At 44.4% G+C, this 23,265-nt stretch overlaps 1 protein-coding gene across 1 annotated transcript; it reads right to left on the reverse strand.

Moving 5' to 3' along the window:
- Nucleotides 1-6,208: 6,208 nt before the first annotated feature.
- On the reverse strand, nt 6,209-14,011 carry LOC127573336 (membrane-associated progesterone receptor component 1-like). The gene is made up of 3 exons (XM_052021421.1): nt 13,673-14,011; nt 9,059-9,214; nt 6,209-7,395 (listed from the first exon to the last, which is right to left on the reverse strand). Exons 1-3 carry the CDS (start codon nt 13,968-13,970, stop codon nt 7,292-7,294), a joined length of 558 nt encoding a protein of 185 aa, XP_051877381.1. The 5' UTR covers nt 13,971-14,011; the 3' UTR covers nt 6,209-7,291.
- Nucleotides 14,012-23,265: the final 9,254 nt, after the last annotated feature.

Below are 23,265 nucleotides of genomic sequence, written 5' to 3' on the forward strand. Positions count from 1 at the left end.
TAGCCTATTGTACTTCTTCAGTGATGCTCAACATATGCTCAAGGATCAGCACCCCAATCTCCACCTGGATATACGTACAGCTCTCGCTGCTGGTAGAGCTCAATGGATCAAGCAGCATCTGCGTATGTGTGGGGAGAGGGGGGTGGAGGGAGAGGAATTGTCCACGTTTTGTGTTGAAACCTGAGTTCCTCCAGCAGATTGTTTGTTGCACAAGATTCCATTGTCTGCAGTCTCTTGTGTCTTCCATCTGGGTATGTTGTTGTCCTTTGGACTCAATAATGTACTGAATCAACAATTTAGTGTAACAAGTTTTTTATCTCTCCATTGGTGTTGCTGGATTTATAAGTTTCAGGTTATTCCTTTCTTTCTTATCTCTTCTGTTTCTAATTGCTGGTACTTAAAATAATAGTTACCTTAACAGCTTTGCTCTGCACCCTATAACATACATTCCCTCTGTTCTCTCCAATGATCTCCCTTTCTCCAATTTCAACAACACCCGTTTCTCGCTTTTCCAAGATCATTGCACTGAAATGTTGACTCTGTTACTCTCCATTGGATGTTGCTTGACGTTAAAATAAGTGGTTCAGGGCATATAGATGATGGAAAGAAAATCAATTAATCACTGAGATGATTGCGTCTGTTAATGGAGCTGGAAAATTCTATATTCCAAACAATAGGTAGTAATTAATGTCAAGTTTCAAAATTTATAATTAAAAGATTAATTTTACACTTAATCATTTGTTGCTCTTTCCAAATCATCTAAAGATTCACTGATAAAATGTTCCCAAATCCATTTTTTAAAATTAAAGTAGCTATTTCAGACTATTCAGAGGGAAACATACCAGAAAGATGATATCCTCCAGCAGTCAGTATCACACATTTCATATGGTTCTTTTATGAATTTTATTTGCTTTTGAGATGTAGGTGATTCTAGCAAGGGCTAGTATCTATTGCCAGAAATAGTTAGCAGAGTAGGTGATATCTATGAAGGGATTATTTCAGATTTATAGCATCTGCAATATCTTAGTTTTGGTGGAAACATTGTCCATCCCTATTATACTCGAATTACAAAGCCAGAAGTTCAGAGGGCAGCTAAGAGTCAACCCCATTGCTACTAGTCACAGATTAACCAGATCATGTAAGTACAACAGATTTCGTTCCTCAAAAGGCATTTGTGCAGCAATCTAGAGGTTTCATGGTCAATATTCCTGATGAAAGCCTTTTATTCCAAATTTATGTAATTACTTGAAATTAAATTCCTCTGCTGCCATGGTGGGATTTGCACTCATGCCTCCTGGTTGACTGGTAACTCTACTACATTGCTCTGTCCCTTTTACAGATTATATACAGTGCTTACAACTGTGTCAAGTGTTTATTGGTCATTTACCTTTCAAATGATGAGTATCCAATGAGCATGCTACAAAATATCTGATGCAATTTGGATTCAGAAAACAACACTGAATGACTTTCATTATTTCTGGTTAAGATATTTAGGTCAGGGTTGTTGATAGACAAGAAGCACACTCAATTAGCTATTGGAATGAACCAGTGAAATGCCAATACTGAATTACTGCAGCTCCTGAATGCACTAAGGCTGGAGAACTGTGATACAGAACATTAAAAAATATATAACTTGCTGTGGCCAATTTTATTTCAGATATCGACAAGACATGAACCAAAGGTGATGGTGCAACAGTGGTAACAACCAAATGAGGAATAGGTGTATTGATAGTGATTGAGGCACAAATAAAACTGGATTTGTTTAAGAACTTTCCCTCCAACTTGGTTTACTGGTATTGTTACGTACCAGCAACAATAGAAACACACCGAGTCATGTACAAGCGTTAAAAACTATTTTATTAATAACTACTTGTAATAATAAGAAAAGTATAACATTAGATATCAAACATAATCCCCAAAACTAAACTCAAAGCGTGTGTGTGGCAAATTCCCAAACTCCAAGTTTAGGAATAGTTCTCAAAGTTCAGTTCAGCAAGTCATCAGGTGAAACGTGAACAAAGGCTTTTGCAAAACCACAGTTGACTGAAGAGAAAATGTAGAGAGAATATAGAGGGAAATTACAAAATCCACATGTTCCTTGATGGAACCCATACGATACCTCAATCTCCGATGATCTCCACTGCTTTGTTCCGAAGTATCTGCCACCCCGAAGGCATTCGATACATGGCCGCCCACGGAAATACCTGTTTCCCACTACAGGTTAACGACAAAGTGGACTCCACTTGTTTGCTCCAAAGATCCATACATGGATTGTAGTGACAGACACAGCTATTGTTCTTCATCCATTGATACAGAGACCAGCGGTCAGTGTCTCTCGCTCTACCCTCTGACTCACTTGAGCAAAACCGTCAGCACATTGCTATAATCTTGCTGTCTTGATGACACCACACACATGCACCACTACTGTCCAGGTGCCTTAAAGGGACATTCACCAAATAGCAACCTGACTCGTAACAGTATATTTTGAGCTCTCAAAATGTAGCTAGTTTCTCAAATGAAATTTGCTAAGTGTTTCTACTTCTATATCTAATCTTCCATGAATTTAAAAAAAACAATGATGTTAGTACTTACACTGCATCCCAGAGAGTAGTAGAAGGCAGATTCACTCATCCAACTTCACACCGTTCAGCCAAGTTTGGGAGTTTGTTGAGTATTGAGGCACAAATCAGAACATACTTCACTGTGTTCAATGCAGTTAACATTATTCAATGTTCTGATGAACATCAGGAGCCTGAAACATTATCCGTTTCTCTCTCCATTGATGCTGTCTGACCTGCTGAATGTTTCCAGCATGCTTTGTTTTCATTTTGTATTTCCAGCATCTGCTGTTATTTGATTATGATTAATTTTGTTTATTAATGCACAATTATCAATGCACCAAAATAATTGCTTACAGCTGTCTAGTTCAATGAGTTGGCTTCAGTGTCATTTATCCAAAGTTAAAATAGAAATGTAAAGACTCAATCAGGCAGTTATCAATGGAAAGAAAAACAGTTTACATTTCAGGGCCAATAAAGTTAAAGGTAAACCAGTTTTAAGGTACAAAGAAGGGATTGGGGGGCGGGGGATTACACAATAAAAAGCATGGTTATGGTGACAAGAAATAAAAGATGGGTCAAGAGGAGTAAATGGGACAGTAAAACCATTCGAAATCGTTGAACGCAGCACTGAGTCTGCAAAATGAGGTGCTATTCTTTGAGTTTATGTTCATTGGAACAGGAGGCTGAGGATAGAGAATTCAGAATTAGGTTTATTATCAATGACATATGACGTAAAATTTGTTGTTTTGCAGCAGCAGTACAGTGCAAACTAAAATTACCATAAATGACAAAAAATAAATGAATAGTGCAAAAAAAGGAATAACGAGGTAGTGTTCATGGGTTCATGGACCATTCAGAAATCTGATGGCGGAGGGGAAGAAGCTGTTCCTGAATCGTTGAGGGTGGGTCTTCAGGCTCCTGTACCTCCTCCCTGATGGTAGTAACGAGAAGACAGCATATCCCGGGTGGTGAGGGTCCTTAATGATGGGTGCCACCTTCTTGAGGCACCGCCTCTTGAAAATGTCCTCGATGGTGGGGAGGGTTGTGCCTCTGATGGAGCTGGCTGAGTCTACAACCCTCTGCAGCCTCTTGTGATCCTGTCCATTGGAGCCTCCATACTAGACTGTGATGCAATGAGTCAGAATGCTCTCCACCGTTCATCTATAGAAATTTATGAGAGTCTTTGGTGACGTACCAAATCTCCTCAAACTCCTAATGAAGTCAGAGTGAGTTTGGGACAGAAAACTAAACTGATAGGTGACCTGAAACCAGGGTCATACAGAGTGAACAGGTGTGGTACAAGGCAGTCACCCAATCTGCATTTGATCTCCCCATTGTACCTAAGCAGGGTGTACATTAAACTGAAAATACATCAAATAAATAATCGTTTCACTTGGAAAGTGTATGGGGCCCAGAAGGGCAAAGAGATGAGTGCAGATGTTACCTGTTACCTAAATGTAACAGCTTTCAAAATAGCTTCTCCTCAAACTCTCAAGCTTATAATTTCCCTATAACACCTACCCTTCACTATCTGATCAAGTCAACTTTCATACTTGTACCCCTGAACAGCTTAATCTCATTAGACATGATTGCATTTACAAATTGTTTATCCAACAGTCTTGGCTAAATCTCTCTGCTTCTGTTACAACATTGGGAAGACCCAACATAAATCTGGTTTCAGGCTGAACCAGACTTAGTAAATGCAGATTCCTGTTTGAATCTGGTATTCATTCTGACACAAACTCCACGTATTCCTACTTGCACATTTCCTGCCTCTACTCCTGTACTTTTGCCCCATCCCATGCTAAAACCCTCATATTTTGGCCATTTCAAAGCCCCCATTATGAAAGCTGTTAACCTGAAACCCTCATATATTTTGACACCAATACTCCTCTTGTTCAACTCCACAGTCCAAACTGTCCAAAAACTAGGAAACTTGCAATTACTTTCACTTGCCCTTCAAGGCTGCATGAAAACAAAAGGCAAAATCTATCAACTGTCCATAATACCCGAGTGACTTACTAAGTCATCACAGAGCATTAGAATCCATCACTGTGGCCTTAATTTCCAAATAAACTTCTGGATTGTCAAAATAGCAAGGTTAAAATTGGGGAAAAACAATTTCTACCCAATCCTGATCTTCAAGCCATGTTCTAAGTGGATTCTTGTTACATAACACACTGATGCAACTTAATCTTCCACGTGACATGGTAACATCCCAGAACACCATCTATAATTGAGGTTATTCAAGCCAAGCTCTTTAAGCACAACTTTGAGGTTAAAGGCTGTTACAAAACCCGTGGTGACAAAAAGAAAAATGGAGTGGTATTCAGAGTCAATGCTCCATTAAGCTTGCACACTGATTATTGGGCATCCAAACATCTCCATTGATCAGCAACCGAGCAAGCAAAGTATGGGTACTCTGGGCTTATAATGGTGAGGAATAAAATTGTGAAGAGGTTCAAGTTTCATCGTGCATTTACAATATGAAAAGGTTCAATAACTAAAGCTAATAACAAAATGAATACACTACCTTCAACAGTCCCAATGCAATTTTCACAGTACACTGCAAAATGAAACGACATCAGCAATTTTGAGCTAGATGTTAAAAGTATTGCAAATGAAATGTGCTCGTTTTAGTTGGTAGTCGACACACTAGCTGTTCACTACTACTAATATATAAAACAATGAATAGTTTGGCAATAATTTGCAACTAAGGATATTTAGCAGATATGCTTTTTCCAACAGTAATTTAAGGATAGGCAGGAGTAAAATCAAATTCCCCCAAATAAAATTTACTGATTTAAGCACATACCGATTTTCAATACTAAAATTAAAACACATTAAGACAAAGGTTTGCAATCAGTAATAAGGTCCATTTGAATATCCTTAACCTTTGTTTGCAAGGTCACGTGGATGGGGAGGTGTGAGTGGGTGAGGAGGGCGTCCTTCCCTGAGAGATGTTAATTACCCATGGTTCATAAGTTATTGTGACTCATTGAATTCAATTTTCTCAGCCGCCTTAGTTGAATATGAACTCTCTACCTCTGGGTTCTTAGTTAAATACTGCAGCTACCAGATAATTAACTTTACTGACTAACTGTGCCAAAGGAGAGTCCTGAAAGATAGGACTTTCTGTAGAAAATACTCCAACATAGAACAGTACGGCACAGGACAGGCCCTTCAGCCCACAACGTTGTGCCAAAGTAATTGAACCAATGTCTCCTAATTAATCTAATTCCTTTCCCCTACACATTGACCCTACCCCTTCTCTGCATATTCATGTGCCTATCTAAGAGTCTCTTAAATGCTCTCTACCATCACCCCAGGCAGTGCATTTCAGACCCCCCCCCACTCTCTGTGTAAAAAAACTTGCCTTGCACATCTCCTTTGTTCTTTCCCCCTCTCTCACCTTAAATACATGCCCTCTAGCACTAGACATTTCAATCCTGGGAAAAAGATATTGGCTGTCTACTCTATGTATGCCTCACGCAATTCTATCAAATCTCCCCTCAGCCTCCACTGCTCTATAGTAAGCAGCCACAGCTTGTCCAACCTTTCCTCATAGCACGTCTTCCAAACCAGGCAGCATCCTAGTAATTGTCCAAATGTCCATTTTTACATAATGAAATCAACCTACAATTGAATTCCAAGAAGCGACATTCTTTATTTCAACAAATAGATAGAAAGGCTTCCAGTATTACCTGGTATATGTTTGAACAGGTTCAATAATATTTTGTTAGTAGATACATGGGTGTTTAATTTTTTTAAAAAAGTCAATCCCTTAAACAAATCACATTTCAGTCTTCTACATGTGATGACTGTAATGTATCAGATAAGAACACAGATAAAAAATCGTTATTCCTTCAATTAGGAAAAAAATACTGTAACTAAGCATCCTGTTGGAATAATTTTGCACGCATATTAAAATGATTTGGTTCATAAGCTCATTATTTTAAAGAAAACGTGGTTTTAACCAATGGACTCTTACGTGACAGATCTTGCAAAATCAACCCTTAGAAATTATCTGTCTTATCGTGTTAAGTTGTTACAAACTGCCACCGAGGCACCACACCTGATTAGAAGGGCTGTGTTGCATAAAGAAAAGAAAAATTACACCACTGAACAAAATTAACAGCTGGTTTTACAGTGACTCTATACAACAGTAATTTGGCTTTATGTTGCTCATTTCTCTGGCAACACAGGCAGAGGCTCAACATCAAACTAATATAGATTAGCTCTGCAGGAATGTGAGTAACATAAAAAGCTCTCGTGAAAGGTAATTGTTGATATCAAATGGATGGACTAAGTAGTCCATTTCCATGTAGTGACTTCCATGAACTTAATTACCAAAATGTAGCAAAGGCCTTGAATCCTCTAACTTTAAAGAAATGAGCCAAATATTTCAGACATTTCAGAGAAACCTGAACTGAGCAGCTTGATTATTAGACTGAGCTGCCCTATTTTGACTGGGATGACGAGTGTTAGTATGCTTTTACAATATTTCAGGTTCAATGTTATTTGGAATGACAAACCTCCTACATACAACTTAACATTCTTCTTCAAACGTTCACTCGCTACTCCGAACAAAAAACATTTGCCGATGTGATGAGTTCTGAACTGTTGTGAAAATCATGCCCTCCCTGGCCCAAAGAAATTTACTCCAAAAATTCAATGTTCTTGTCATGTAATCGATTCTACAAAAATAGATCTCTCTAAACTGCAGAACTTCACTCCTTCTTCAATTCTTTAGCTTCTTTTGTATCTTCTTCATCTGTGTATTCTGTTGGCTCTTCTCCAGGCTTCAGGAGTTTTCCAATGTAGTTGTACCTCTCTGAAAAACATCAGTAAAAATGTGACTGCAAAGAAGCTTTTGGTAGAATTAACTAACAATCCCATTGCTTGGGCCAAAAAGGATGCAATCTGAATGGACAGTCCTTAATCCAGTCTTCTCTTGGCAAGAGAGGGAGAATTCAATCCCTCCTCTCCCCATCCACAGATTATCCTAAGTATACACATAAGCATATTGTTGGTAAATCAGCATGTAATCCAACCAAAAAGCTATCCCACCTGAGTTCAGGTAAAATAGATGAGCTGCCTGCCTATCACCTGCCTGCGTGTGCTCCTCCCCCTCCCCCCACCTTCTTATTCTGGCTTCTGCTCCCTTCCTTTCCAAGTCCTGATGAAGGGTCTCGACCCGAAATGTCGACTGTTGATTTCCCTCCATAGATGCTGCCTGATCTGCTAAATTCCTCCAGCACTTTTTGTGTATTGCTCCAGATTCCAGCATCTGCAGAATTTCTTGTGTCTCATGAGTAGTAGGATTAGTTTTAGGTTTCAAATCTTCAAGCTTCCCTTGAGGAACAGTGTGAAGGAATGGAAAGATCCACACAAGCACCCTTTTCTTGGTTGTCTCTAATATGTATACCAGCCAAAATGGGTGACATGCTTTAATCAGAGGGTTCTCTGGGTTCCTGTAATCCTTACAATATGGGGCACTGAAGGTCAGAGATGGACCTCCACTGGCTGGGATTGACTGCAGCTGAACTGTGTGATCCAACAGGCTGAAGTTGGTGCTTGAAATCAAAACCATGTGCATATTTAAGTACATGTGGATAGATGGTTGTATCTTTTTAAATTAAGACTGAGTAGGAATCCAAAGCACAATATTATTCCAGTCCCATATTAGCAAATTTAAAAGATCAGTTCTAATTTTCAATAATAAATCTGATGCTAAAAATGTGTCACTATCAAAAAGTTACATGCATGTGATCAACACCTGCAAATTTAGTTTTTAACTTGAAAACATAGCAGCCAAGGCAGCTGCATAGACATTATCTAGTCAATTAGGGTCAACAGAAAAATAAGTCAGTTAACTTTTCAGAGGATTGCAGAAGCATCAGCTGATAAAATGAAGTATTCTCATTGATCATAATCTCCTCTGTAGCACAAGCATCTTTATTCCTTCCATGTGCGGGCTTATTATCCAACTGCACTTTTAGTCTTACAAATGAATTAAAAATCAAATCATTGTGCATGAAGCAATACACCACACTGGTTTTGACTATCCAAAATACATATTTCTGCTATGTGTAACTGTACTTATATAGTTGCTTCCACCACAATGTTAACCCATAATCTCACAGTTAGTCACCAACTATAAATAGGGTTGTGCTATCTCGGTTAAATTGCAGTAAGCCACTCTCAGTAAGATCTCAGGGCACAACACCTGCCATTGAAACATCAAAATTTAAAGATTTCAATGAAGAATTCAGCAAGTGCTTACAGCACTGATTCCATATAACTGAAGCCACAGAAATGTTATGGACAAACATTAAAAAAATCTGACAATCTGCAGGGTTGGAAAAGGAACAGAAGTTAATTCTGTGTGGTGGCCCATTCCTTCCAACCTAGCAGCCTTGAATGAGTTTTGACAGATGTCCTGGGATGCAATACACAACTGGAATGCCAGACCCCCATCAATGCCCAAGACTTACGATTGAACTGCATTTCCCACTCTTGAAGACTTTCCAACTGCATAGCATTAAGATCAGACAAGTCATCATATTCTTCCCTCAGTGCCTCTTTGTCCAGACAAAATGTAGCAAGGCCCCTTGACGCATCTCTTCCAGCAAACACACCGTAAGGAGCACCTAAACAAAACAAATGTAATGTATTAGTGCAGTCTTTCCCTTCAAGAGATATTTCACACTCTATGAAACCAACAGAGCAAATGAAATAACCTCAGAACAAAAGCAATGCATTAGCAATAAATGAGTATAACTACACTAACTGGAAACAGCACAAGTTCCTTATCTAGTTTAAGAGGATTTCTTTTAGGGAAATCAACTAAGATGTGAAACTGAGAGCCAAGTGGAATATATCTGCCACTTCAAAAGACCATTGTTCTTCAGTGTTTTTGGATCTGTAGAGCGAGAAATAGTTTCTCCACAGATGCTGCATGATCTGTAGTTTTTTTTTGCTTTTTGAGATCTTGTTTTGGTATAAGCAGAAGATAAAGACCAAAGGCAGGCAAAGAGAGTGGAATTTTAAGAGCATAAGAAACAGAATAAGACATTCCCCTAAGACCATGGCTGATCTTTTACCTCAGTACCACTTACCTCCACTAACTCTGTACCCATGATTCCCTTAAAATCCGAAAACCTTAAGAATAAGAATTTTGCATCCTCATTCTTCTAAACTCTCCAGAGAGTACAGGCCCAATCTGTTTAATCTTCCCTTAGGAAAATTCCACCCTCCTAGCATCACCCAATCCCAATCCAAGAATCAAACTGCTCTAGTTGCAAACATGATCTAATAGAATGATGGAATAAGTTCAAAGGTTTGAATGGTCTATTCCTATCATCACATTTATAGCAAAAATTGTCTTTTATACTTGATGAGGCAAACCACCAAATGAAACCACCTCACGAATGGCCATTGACCTAAAATATTAACCCTTTCCAAAGGTGATGTTGAATACTTCCAGCATTTTCTGTTTCCATTCAGTTTTTTTTTTGCTTTGAGAATGAGACTATTAGTTCTAAAGTGATATCTGTTCCATTTACCATCATGTATCAGTTTGTATTCATAGATATTCGAACTGCAAAGCACTGAGGGCTATTTGGCCAAACCATTTTCATTAACAATGCCCAAAGAGATCAGCCCTCTTGTGTTTTTCATACAAACAGATGCTTCCCCAATATGGACAAATTACATTCAATACAAATACCACTATTGAAACACTGAGAATAGCTCCATGTCAAGTTAATCCTTTAGATTTAGCCACATAAAATTGATGATCCATTTATATGTAACAAATTCTGAAATTTTTCTAGGAAAGTTTTATTTACAACAAGTATTTTTGCTTTCAGGTCCAATATCAGGAATGACATTGGATCGGTTCATCCACTTCAATGTATTAACCCATCTCTTGGCGTCGAGGAAGGTTAGGCAAACTCAAAGTTTGAGAAGCTCTTGCTTTTAAAAGTTATCTTAAATCTCCTCCATTACCTCCGAGACACAAAAGACTGCAGATGCTGGAATGTGGAGCAAAAAACACACTGCTGGAGGAACTCAGCAGGTCAGGCAGCATCTGCAGAGGGAAATGGACAGTTGGCATTTTGGGTTGCGACCCTTCATCTGGACTCAGATCAGATCCAGAAGGGTCTCAACCTGAAACGTCGACTGATCATTTTCCTCTATAGATGCTGCCTGATCTGCTGACTTCCTCCAGCTGTTTGTGTTTTGCTCCTCCATTACCTTGATGTGTTTCACCTTTACTCTTGCATATTTCCAGTGGCATTTCTGAGGCAGTGGCCAAATCACTTGCAATTTTCCAAATGGATGCAAGGAAACATAAAATTTAATGAGACTCCTAATATGATCCTAGACCATTCAGAACCTTCACCTGAAAGCAGAGTTTGCTCTGAATTTTCATGAAATTGATCAATGATATTCATTCATCCTGCTAGCTCCACAATAAAAAAAAACAAGAAATTAAATGGTTGAGGTAAATGGATAAACATGTATTCAAGACGTCTTTGCTTATTCACCAACAAACTATAGAGGATTTGGTGTATAGTGCAATGAAAAGATTTTATTATTCCACTGTAACTGCTATAATTGTTCTATTTTGAGATCCTATCATGTTAGTACAATGGATGTCTACACATTATTTTTGCTAAGTTAGATGACGAACAGATCAGTTCATTCTACTGATCTCAATAGATTGTACAAGTTTTGGCATACCTATATACCACATTCAGACTGAAAGATTCCAGTCTGAAGTTATTTCAGATATGAATAGTTCAAAATACTTCATTACCATAAAGATGCCAGAAAAAAAATTCCATGACAGAAGACTCCATATTACAACCAATGAATTTTTTTTTAGTATTGTGCAATGTTCAAGGCAGAACACATTTTTAGCTCACTGTAGTTATTTAACAGAACAGATCCTGAAAGCAGCGCTTGGAACTTGACAAACAAAAGTTAGACAGGAGAAAAATCTTTAGAACTATCAGAACTTCAAGGCCACAGGGGTAATGTTACAGGACAAAACATATTGACCTACAGCAGAATTACTTTGGAACACTGCCATTTGTGTTTTAGATACAGGAGACTCACACTATCCATAAGTTACAGAGCAAAGTCGAGGGGGATGGGGGGGTTAGCAAAAGAAAGGGATGGTGGGGGGGGGGTTGCAGGAGGAGCAGAGGACAGGGACTGGGGGGGGGGAGCAAAGCTGGGAGGAGGCTGCATTGGGGGGGGGCAAAGCCAGGAGAGCGAATCAGGAGAGGCAAAGCTGGGAGGGTCGATCCGGTGGGGAGGGGGGAGCAAAGGGGGGTTCAGGGATGGGGGATCAGGAGGGGATTCGGGACTGAAGTAAATGGAGGAGGACTGGGTGGAGCAAAGCCGGGGGCGGGGGGGGGGAGGGACTGGGGGGAGCAAAGCCCGGGGGGGGGGGGGGGAGGGAGGGAGGGATTTGGGGGGACAAAAGCCGGAGGGTGGATAGGGGGAGTAAAGGGGGATGTTTGGGGCGGCAGTAAAGGAGGGGGATTGGGGGTGGGAAAGAACGGGGGAAGGAAAGGAGGGGGATCGGAGGAAAGGAAGGGGATTGGAGGGAGGGAAAGGAGGGGATCGGGGGTGAGGAGGGGGATCGGAGGGAGGGAAAGGAGGGGGATTGGAGGGAGGGAAAGGAAGGGGATCGGAGAGAGGGAAAGGAAGGGATTGGAGGGAGGGAAAGGAGGGGGATCGGAGCAAGGGAAGGAGGGATTGGAGGGAAGGAAAGGAGGGGGATCGGAGGGAGGAAAGGAGGGGGATTGGAGGGAGGAAAGGAGGGGGATCGGAGGGAGGAAAGGAGGGGGATCGGAGGGAGGAAAGGAGGGGGATCTGAGGGAAGGAAAGGAGGGGGATCTGAGGGAAGGAAAGGAGGGGATCTGAGGGAGGAAAGGAGGGGGATCTGAGGAAGGAAAGGAGGGGGATCTGAGGGAAGGAAAGGAGGGGGATCTGAGGGAAGGAAAGGAGGGGATCAGGGGTGAGGAGTGGGATCGGAGGGAGGGAAAGAAGGGGGTTCGGAGGGAGGGAAAGGAAGGGGATTGGAGGGAGGGAAAGGAGGGGATCGGGGGTGAGGAGGGGGATTGGAGGGAGGGAAAGGAAGGGGATCGGAGGAAGAAAAAGGAAGGGGATTGGAGGGAGGGAAAGGAGGGCGATCGGGAGTGAGGAGGGGGATTGGAGGGAGGGAAAGTAAGGGGATTGGAGGGAGGGAAAGGAGGGGGATCAGAGGAAGGGAAGGAGGGATTGGAGGGAGGGAAAGGAAGGGGATCGGAGGGAGGGAACGGAGAGAGGGAATGGAGGGGGATCGGGGAGGGAAAGGAAGGGGATCGGAGGGAGGAAAGGAAGGGGATCGGAGAAAGGAAAGGAGGAGTATCTGAGAAAGGAAAGGAGGGGGATCTGAGAAAGGAAAGGAGGGGGATCTGAGAAAGGAAAGGAGGGGGATCTGAGAAAGGAAAGGATGGGGATCGGAGGGAGGGAACGGAGGGGGATCGGAGGGAGGGAACGGAGGGGGAATCGGAGGGAGGGAACGGAGGGGGATCGGGGAGGGAACGGAGGGGGATCGGGGGAGGGAACGGAGGGCGATCGGAGGGAGGGAACGGAGGGCGATCGGAGGGAGGGAACGGAGGGCGATCGGAGGGAGGGAACGGAGGGCGATCGGAGGGAGGGAACGGAGGGGGATCGGAGGGAGGGAACGGAGGGGGATCGGGGGAGGGAACGGAGGGCGATCGGAGGGAGGGAACGGAGGGCGATCGGAGGGAGGGAACGGAGGGCGATCGGAGGGAGGGAACGGAGGGGGATCGGAGGGAGGGAACGGAGGGGGATCGGAGGGAGGGAACGGAGGGCGATCGGAGGGAGGGAACGGAGGGGGATCGGGGGAGGGAACGGAGGGGGATCGGAGGGAGGGAACGGAGGGCGATCGGAGGGAGGGAACGGAGGGCGATCGGAGGGAGGGAACGGAGGGGGATCGGAGGGAGGGAACGGAGGGCGATCGGAGGGAGGGAACGGAGGGGGATCGGGGGAGGGAACGGAGGGGGATCGGGGGAAGGCGATACCTTCTCCGTAGAACTTTTTGGCGCTGGTCACATCGAAGACCTTGCCCCTGACGGCGATGAGGATCCGCGGGTCCTGCCTGCCGTCGAACTGCCGCAGCTCGGCCGGGGTGAAGTCCCTCCGCAGGCGGGGCAGCTTCTCCCCTTCGTCCGCCTCGTCGTCCGCCGGAGGCCGGTCGCCCCGCACGATCTTGTAGAGGAGGAAGAGGCAGAGGAACAGGAGGCTGACGTTGAGCGGGCTAGTGAAGATCTCCTGCAGCACCCCGGACCCCACCGGGCTCGCCACCGCTTCCTCCGCCATCTTACCCGGGCTCTCCGTCAGCTGAGAGCGCGGGCGCGACCCCGGGCGGGCGCGCCGCCCACGGGGACGCGCCCGGCGCGGCGGGGACGGCGCCGCCCGCGCCCGCTAGAGCGCCCTCACGGCAGGAGGAGCAGCAACTGCTCACCGCCCCGCCTGGACCCCCTGGTCGCCCTCGTCAAGGCAGCCCTGGCAGAGAAGCCAAGGGTCTCCTCACTGGTGCTGGTTGTGATGGACTTCAGGGCTGTCAGAGTAAATGCGATCAAGCTCTTTCCACTTAGATTGGGAGAGATAAGTAGGAGAGGGCATGGCTTTGGGGTGAAAGGGGAAAGGTTTGGGGGAACATTAGAGGGAACTTCACTCAGAGAGTGGTGGGAGTGTGGAACGAGCATGGTAAATGCGGGCTCACTCTTTAGTTTTAAGCATAAATTGGATAGATACATGGATGGGAGAGGTCTGGAGGGTTATGGACTGAGTGCAGGTCAATGGGACTAGTGGAATAACATTTTGGCACAGACTAGAAGGGCCGAATGGGCTGTTTTCTGTGCTTATAGTGTTCTATGGTTCTATGGTCAGGATGCTGTGGTGGGATCCTTCACCACTGATTTTCTTGCAGCGATGTTTTGGTACCTGTTGAGAAGCAAGAGACTGCAGGTGCTGGAATCTGTGGCTGCAGGGTCTACATGGTTGGACCAGGACAGGCTATTGTTGATGTTCACTCCTAGGAAAGTGAAGCTCTTGTAGGGCATGCTGTGTTGGTGCCGGAAACGTGGCGACACTTGCGGGCTGCCCCCAGAACACTCTACGCAAAAGGTGTATTTCACTGTGTGTTTCGATGTACATATGACGAATAAAGATATCTTGTAGGAATCTGGATCACCGGTCTTGAATGCCACAGATCTATGCCTCAGCAGACTGAGAATCTCCTGCTTCATCCAGGGCTTTGGGTTTGGGAAGACTCGGCATGTTCTCAAAGGCACACACTTGTCCACGCAGGTCTTGATGAACTGTGGCATAATCATTCAGATCTGAAGATGAATCCCTGAATATGGCCCAGTCCACTGATTCAAAGCAGTCCTGTGAACGCTCCTCCACCTCTCTTGACCATACCTTCACTGTCCTTGCCACTGGTGCTGCGGTCCTCAGTCTATGCCTATGTGCCGGGAGTAGAAGTACAGCCAGGTGATTGGATTTAGAACATAGAACACTACAGCACAGTGCAGGCCCTTTGGCCCACAATGTTGTGCCGACATTTTATCCTGCTCTAAGATCTATCTAACCCTTCCCTCCCACATAGCCCCCTATTTTTCTATCATTCATATGTCTATCTAAGAGTCTCTTAAATGTCCCTTGCCAAAGTGTGGGCACAGGATAGCACGGCAAGCATTCTTGATGGAAACTGAGCCCAAAAACTGAGAGCGGAAGGAAAGCTATCTCCCCATCCCTGCACACCCCAAACCCTTTCCCCACAGCAGAATGCACTGACCCAAGATCACTGCCTTCTGCTGTCCCTCGCCATGGCACAGCCCACTGCTGAGGGCATGCCACTCAGCAATGATGCACAGGATCCATACCAGGACCAGCAACTCTGCTGCTGTATCACCTCTATCACCACAACCTTCTCAGCTGCATGCATACTTACCTACCAAGATGAATGATTATGGCAAGATGGCTTGGAATTCCAAGATAGCACCAGAGTGTGGTGACGCTTTGCGAGATGCCTTCAACAGATCTATTCGTAACATTTATTATAATCGTTTTACTCTTAAATCTCATTTGTAAGATATTCTGCATTCTTTTTTTTCCTTTTGTACTATCTCGATGTCCTTATGTATGGAAAGATCTGTCTGGATGGCATGCAAACAAAAGCTTTTCACTGTATCTCAGTACAAGTGACAACAATAAACCAATCACCAACGACCAACTTGCACAAGCATGGCTCTAGCAACTGTGCTCATTACAATGTCTTCTACCCATTAAATAAAAACATAAGAAGCAGAGGCAAGAGTAGATTATTCATCCCTCATGCTTCCTCTGCCTTTTAATAAGATCATTGCTGATCTTCCGCCTTAGTGCTATTGTACTAACCCCATATTCCTTGATTTCCTCAATATCTAAAAATCCATTGATCACTTTCCTGACTCAACACAACACCTCTTGAGTAGAGAATTCTAAATATTCACTAGCCTCTGAGTGAGGAAAATTCTTCTCATCTCTGGTGGAATGGCCAACCACTTATTTTGAGACTGTGATCCCTGGATCGAGACAATGCAGCCAAGGGAAACAACATCTTTGCATCTATTTTGTCAAACCGTATTAGAATTTTATGTGTTTGAAATAGATCACCTCTCATACTTTGAAACTCTTGCAAGTATGGACCCAATCTGCTTAATCTCTCCTTAGAGGGCACTTTCAATTTCCAAGAATGGATCTAGTGAACATTTGTTGCACTCCCCCTGTTGCAACTATATTCTTCCTTGGTTAGGGACCAGTCCAGTACAACTTTTTCCAGGTGCAGTCTCTCCGGGGTCCTCTATAACTGTGGTAAGACATTTTTAGTCTTGTACTTTACTCTTGCAATAAGGGCCAAAATATTGTTGCCTTCCTAATTGCTTGTTAACCTTCAGTGATTTGTGTGCAAAGCCACCCAGATTCCTCTGTCCATCAACACATCACCATTTAAAAGTGGATGACTTCATATTTTTCCACATTATATTCCATCTGTCATGTCCTCGCCTGTTCACTTAGCCTGTCTATATCCTCCTGAAGCCTCTCTGCAAACTCTTCACAACCCACACTGCCACCCGGCTTTGCATCATTAGCAAAGTTGATTCTATTCACTGAGTCCCCTCAAATGTTGAAACCAATGTTGAGTCCTGATGGCCCAGCTGGAAGACGAGTGCTGTTCCTGGAACTTACAAAGAGTTTCATCGGAACAGTATAGGAGGTCAAAGAGAGTGTGGTTAGGTTGGGACTGAGATGGACCATTCATGTGACAGGCGATTGGAAGCTCGGGTTCACCCGTTGGGTTGAAAGAATGTAAAATGAGCACCCAACTTGCATTTGCTTTCCCTTGTATGGTGGAGCCCACATTGAGAGTATTGGATGCAGTCTAAGTTGTAGGATGTGCAAGTAGATTGTAACAGTGGGGCCCCAGCACTTTGTAGCACCCCGCACTAGTCACAGATCCCCAACATGGAAATGACCTGTTAACCTCAGTACTTCCATGACTACCCTCCCTCAATAGCCTCCCAGCATTTGTAACAATGGTCAAAGCCATTTCATTTTGCAGGGATGGAACTATTCTTAAAATTGCATCTGGACTGATGGATAAATCCACTTTTCTCCTGAAATCAATTTTTTAATCAATTCCACTTTTACATTTCAATCACTGATTGGAAATTGATGTAAGCCAGGCAGAAATCTGATATTTCACAAAAAAATCTCTTTATTAAATGGTCTGATGATTTGCAGCAGGCTGACAGATATGGTAGGTGACTTACTTCAATCATTTACTCTTCTGCCTGCCCACTGGTCCAGGCAGACTGTCAGAAGCTCTAATTGATCATCCGGGTCACGGAGAAGTCAATCCATGAATTCCCTGTGACCCGAACAGTCTGTTAGATTTGACTGACAAGAGACTGCAAGGCTGTCTGCAAATCACCATCTAATTCCAAAAATACTGCTGAATCCTGAAAGTGTTCACTCCTACATTTATCAACACCTCTCTTTATTGCATGAATGGAGAACTAAGATAGTTCTACTTTAATGGAATGATTAATGAAAATATGAAAAACCATTTACCCATCACATAACACAAAAGGAATAAAAATCTGAAATTGATATTTCTTTCAACTATATTTGCTTAGGTTCCTGACCCTGGTTTCCAACAAAAAAACTACGAGAAATTTCTTTGCTTGTTGGTGTTACCATCTTTCAATTACAGTCCTCTCCCAATGTTCAATCCCATTGACCTGTATTGGTCAGTACAACAGGCAGCTGATATTATAATGCCTGAAATAAAAGCAGAAAATTCTGGAAACATTCAGCAAGTCTATTTCAGATATTGTAATGTCTGTTTGGTTCTTGGGACAAAGGGTGAACTTCCACTCCAAGTAAACTACAAATGATAATAGTGCTAATTTGGATCTATGACCATTCACAGAGTTATAGAGTCATACAGCACGGAAACAGGCCATTCGGCCCAACTCATCCATGCCAACCAAGATGCCTATGAAAACGTTGCCCCTCGGGTTCTTATTAAATCCCTCCCTTTTCACCTTAAACATATGCCCGTGAGATCTAGATTCCCTAACCTTGTGATAAAGACTGTGTGCATTCACCCTATCTATGCCCCTCATAATTTTATACACCTCTATAAAATCACCCCTCATTCTCCTGCGCTCCAATGAGAATAGTCCCAACCTGCTCAACCTCTCTCCATAACTCTGTCTCTCGAGTCCTGGCAACATCTCTCCCAAGCATCCATGTTCACAGAACTTCTCTTCATTACCTCAGGATGTCATAAGGTCCAGATCAGAGGAACCGCTGAGCAAACCTCAATGACAAGAGGGAGAACCAAGTCTTGCATCCTGACGACCTGGGTGGAACTGTCCTGGGAAACACTCTTTCAGAACTCCTCATGCTTTGACCCTTTCCTTGGTATTTACAACATACTTCAACAAGCACAAAAGGGCATGAAGCAAGGCACTGAGGAACATTGCAATAGTAAACCCACATCGTTTGTGCAAATTCTTGCACAAGTTTCCATTTTACAGGAAATTGGATAATTTTACCCGAGTTTAATATGAGCACCATGAATTTCTACAGAAGTCTCATTTCTCACACTGCCCTCACTCCTTTACATTCTGCAACAGCTGTTGAGGGTTATAAGATAAAATAAAGGATGATGCATGATGATGATCTACTTACTTGCAAGTCAAGATGCAAACAACATCATTGGGTTTGTAAGCTTTGATGCACACAGCACAGGTGTCAGCATCTGGTTGCCTTGCTTTCGTTGCAGTTTTTATTTGATGGATGGTTTGAAACAAACAAATTCTTAAATTATTCAGTCATGATGTGGACGTCACAGGGCATTTTGTTCACTTTTAAAACTCATAAATAATGAATTTACACACACAGTTCTGTAGAAACGGTACAAAACTATTGAATAAATGGATACTAGGCCAGGTTATTATTTGTGATTATTTGAGTTTGAGTTTCTTTTAGGAGATCACAGATGCATCAGTAATTAACAATATCTGATAAGAATAATTTTGACATTGAACATGATGTAAGATGGGGATTATCTGCATGGCCACCCATTATACATCTTTTCTGACATTCAATCAGACTGAAGTCAATAGGAATTGAATTGGGACAGATGAAAAATCATATATTGTCCCTTATTTTACACTGTCCCCCAAAATTAAAGGGACTTATCCAGAAAGTCCCTATAACTGTTTAAGGTGTGTTCTGTGGTTAATGAAACCTATTGACTGGAATCTAGCTTTTGGAATTGCAACTGACATGGCTAACTAATGTTCAGGATTCTTCAGCCAATTTGAGACCACACTCTAGATTCTTTGATTGATGTTATTTTAATGATGATAAGTTATGAATTTTTGATTAAAGATCTGTGTCAGGTGACCAAGTCCTGGGGCAAATCGACTTAGATTTTGAATTTGTAATGAACCACTACTGGTCTTTGTTAACAGGTTGTGAACCTGACAGTAACACTGAGATTTTTGAATAGATTCTGAATAGATGAATGAGTCAATTAATGTTACTGTCAGTGATTCAGCTCTGTTCCTGATCTGTTCTAGTCTTCTCCAATGAAATCAGGGAAAATTGGTGGAATTGATTAGAACTTAGAAATTTATCCTCGTATAGTGGGCTGAAGGCCCTGTACTGTGCTGTAGTGTTCTGTGTTCTATATTCTAAGAACATGAGCAGGAATGGCAGTTCTGTTGGTTGCCTGCATGTCATACAATGAGCAATGCATTCCAGCAGTGCAGGTTGAGGTCTTTGGATAATCTGTGCTCATTAATCTCATGTGGTTACTGGAATCATGTATGAACCACCAGCTAACCTGTGCTATGCCCCGTGATTGCTGGAGCACTTGGTGGTGGTTATCAACTGGAACCACTTCTGGAAGTAGTGGGGCAGCATGAGGTGTAGTCAGTAGTGCAGAATGAGGCACCTGCTTGTCAGTTCCAGAAGAAACAGAGGATCAGATAGTTTAGGTCCATCTCCACAGAAGAATATCGAGGAGCCCACCAAAATAGCGATAAGAAATTTGCTTCATCATTATATCTGAGTTGAATTCATCACTGTCATCTATAATGAACTCGACAACAATGATGCAGATGAGGTCTGTCTCAATAGGTAAAAAATAGTTGTGTCTATCTCCTTAGAATATAGAATAGTACAGCACAGAACAGGCCCTTCGGCCCACGATGTTGTGCCGACATAGCTATTCCCTCCTACCTACAGAATGCCCATATCCCTCCATTTTCCTCTCATTCATGTGCCCATCCAAGCCCCTCTTAAAAGCCCCAATGAATTTGCCTCCACCACCCTATCAGGCAATGCATTCCAGGCATCCACCACTCTCTCAGTAAAAAATGTACCCCTCCCGTCTGTTCTGAACCTACCCCCTCTCACCTTAAATGCACACCCTCTGGTACTGGATTGCTCAATAATGGGAAAAAGATATTGCTTGTCTACCCTGTCTATGCGCCTCATAATTTTATACACTTCCAACAGATCACCCTTCAGCCTCCGCTGCTCCAGAGAAAAGAACCCAAGTTTGTCCAGCCTCTCGTGATAGCACATGCCCTCTAATCCAGGCAGCATCCTAGTAAACCTCCTTTGCACCCTCTCTAAAGCCTCAACATCCTTCCTGCAGTGAGGTGACCAGAATTGCACGCAATATTCTAAATGCGGCTTAACCAGAGTTCTATAGAGATGCATCATAACTTCTTGACTCCTACACTCAATACCTCAGTGGGCCTTCGTCTTCCCCGAGTGACAGGGAGAACCCGCGCGCGGGAAAGGTTTGATGACGTGGCGTATACGTCATTGCCGTTTTGAGTGGGCGGGAACAGGATCTCTTAAAAGGCCGGCGCAAGGCGGGAAAATAAACCAGTTCTGTTCTGAAACTCTACGACTAGCGTCTTGTGTTCATTCCGCGGTAGCAACTGCTACATTGGTGACCCCGACGGTCCAAATGGATTTTGGACCTGCACAATGGACGACAACGCAGCATCCAATGCAGTGGCACTCAAGCTGCCCACCTTTTGGATGCTTCGTCTCAGCGTCTGGTTGCACCAGGCCGAAGCGCAACTCCACCTTCGGTGTATGACCTCCGACTCCACAAAGTACTACCATGTGGTCAGCTCTCTGGACCAGGAGACAGCCGCCCAGGTTAGTGACTTCATCCAGTCTCCTCCGGAGGGGGATAAGTACCCGGCTTTCAAAGACCTTCTGATTCGGACCTTCGGCCTCTCCCGTCGTGAGCGTGCCACCCGCCTGCTTCATCTTGATGGCCTGGGGGACAGATCCCCATCCGCCCTAATGGATGAGATGCTGGCATTGGCTGAGGGACACAAGCCCTGCCTAATGTTCGAACAGGCCTTCCTCAAACAACTACCCGATGACATTCACCTGCTGTTGGCCGACGCTGATTTCAGCAACCTGCATGAGGTGGCTGCCCGGGCAGACGTCCTGTGGAAGGCCAAACGCGAGCACAGTTCGTCCGTTGGCCAAATCGCCAGGCCACGAGCCCAACGCCCGCCTAAACCAGGCCCAGCAACCGGGTGACCACACCCCAGAAACACAGACGACGACAATGGCAACCAACTGTGTTTCTACCATCAGAGGTGGGGCGCGGAGTCCCGTCGATGCCGCCCATCCTGCAAGTCAAGGAAACGCCAGCGCCAGCCGCCGCTAACAGCTACGGTGGCTGGCCACCGACAAAGCCTCCTATTCGTTTGAGACAAGCAGTCCAGGCGGTGTTTCCTCGTCGATACTGGAGCAGAGGTCAGTATTTTGCTCCCGACCGCCCACGACACTCGTAACAGGCAACAAGGTCCGGTACTCAATGCCGCAAACGGCACAACGATACGGACTTTTGGTACCCGTACACCTCAGTTACAATTCGGTGGCAGCTGTTTCACCTGGACCTTCACCCTTGCCACCGTCGCCCGACCACTCCTAGGAGCCGATTTCCTTCGGGCCCACAACCTGTTAGTCGACCTGCGGAGGAAACGGCTAGTCCACTCCAGAACCTTCCAGACCTACCCCCTGGGAGAAACCAGCCTACCAGCCCCGCACTTGGACTCCATCTTCCTGTCCGGCAATGAGTTCACCAAGCTCCTAGCCGAATTCCCATCAGTTTTGGCACCTCAGTTTACGAATTCTATGCCCAAACACGAGGTGCAACGCCACATCATTACCACAGGGCCACCCCTTCATGCCCGAGAACGACGACTACCTCCAGACAAGATCTGCCTGGCAAAGGAAGAGTTCCGTCGCATGGAGGAGCTGGGGATTGTTGGCAGGTCAGACAGCCCCTGGGCCTCCCCCCTGCACATGGTCCCCAAAGCCACTGGTGGGTGGAGGCCCTGCGGCGACTATCGCAGGCTGAATGATGCCACCACCCCAGACCGCTATCCCATCCCTCACATCCAAGACTTCGCAGCCAACCTACATGGGGCCTGCATCTTCTCCAAGGTGGACCTCGTTCGGGGATACCACCAGATCCCTGTCCACCCAGATGACGTCCCCAAAACTGCGATTACCACCCCATTCGGCCTCTTTGAGTTCCTTCGAATGCTGTTCGGCCTTAAGAATGCCATGCAGACGTTCCAGCGGCTGATGGACGTGGTAGGCCGAGACCTGGACTTCGTGTTCATTTATTTAGATGACATACTAATCACCAGCCGTGACCGCCAAGAACACCTTTCCCACCTCCGCCAACTGTATTCCCGTCTCCATGATTTCGGCCTCACGATCAACCCGGCCAAGTGCCAATTCGGGCTTGACTCTATCGATTTCCTCGGCCACAGAATCACCAGCGATGGAGCAACACCCCTACCTGCCAAGGTGGACACTATCCGCCATTTTGCCCGCCCCGACATGGTCAAAGGCCTACAGGAATTCCTGGGGATGGTCAACTTTTACCATCGTTTCATCCCTGCAGCAGCCCGTATCCTGCGCCCTTCGTTCGCGCTGATGGCTGGTAAGGGCAAGGACATCGCCTGGAATGATGAGGCTGCGGCTGCCTTCGTTA

This window comes from Pristis pectinata, chromosome 8 (genome assembly GCF_009764475.1).
Source record: "Pristis pectinata isolate sPriPec2 chromosome 8, sPriPec2.1.pri, whole genome shotgun sequence".
NCBI classification, from domain to species: Eukaryota; Metazoa; Chordata; class Chondrichthyes; order Rhinopristiformes; family Pristidae; genus Pristis; species Pristis pectinata.

Coding starts and splice junctions, on each gene's coding strand:
- LOC127573336 (XM_052021421.1), bottom strand. CDS start 13,970: ATGGCGGAGGAAGCGGTGGCGAGCCCGGTGGGGTCCGGGGTGCTGCAG. Junction 9,215..13,672: donor CAAAAAGTTCTACGGAGAAG/GTATCGCCTTCC, acceptor TGTTTTGTTTAG/GTGCTCCTTACGGTGTGTTT. Junction 7,396..9,058: donor GTGGGAAATGCAGTTCAATC/GTAAGTCTTGGG, acceptor GATGTTTTTCAG/AGAGGTACAACTACATTGGA.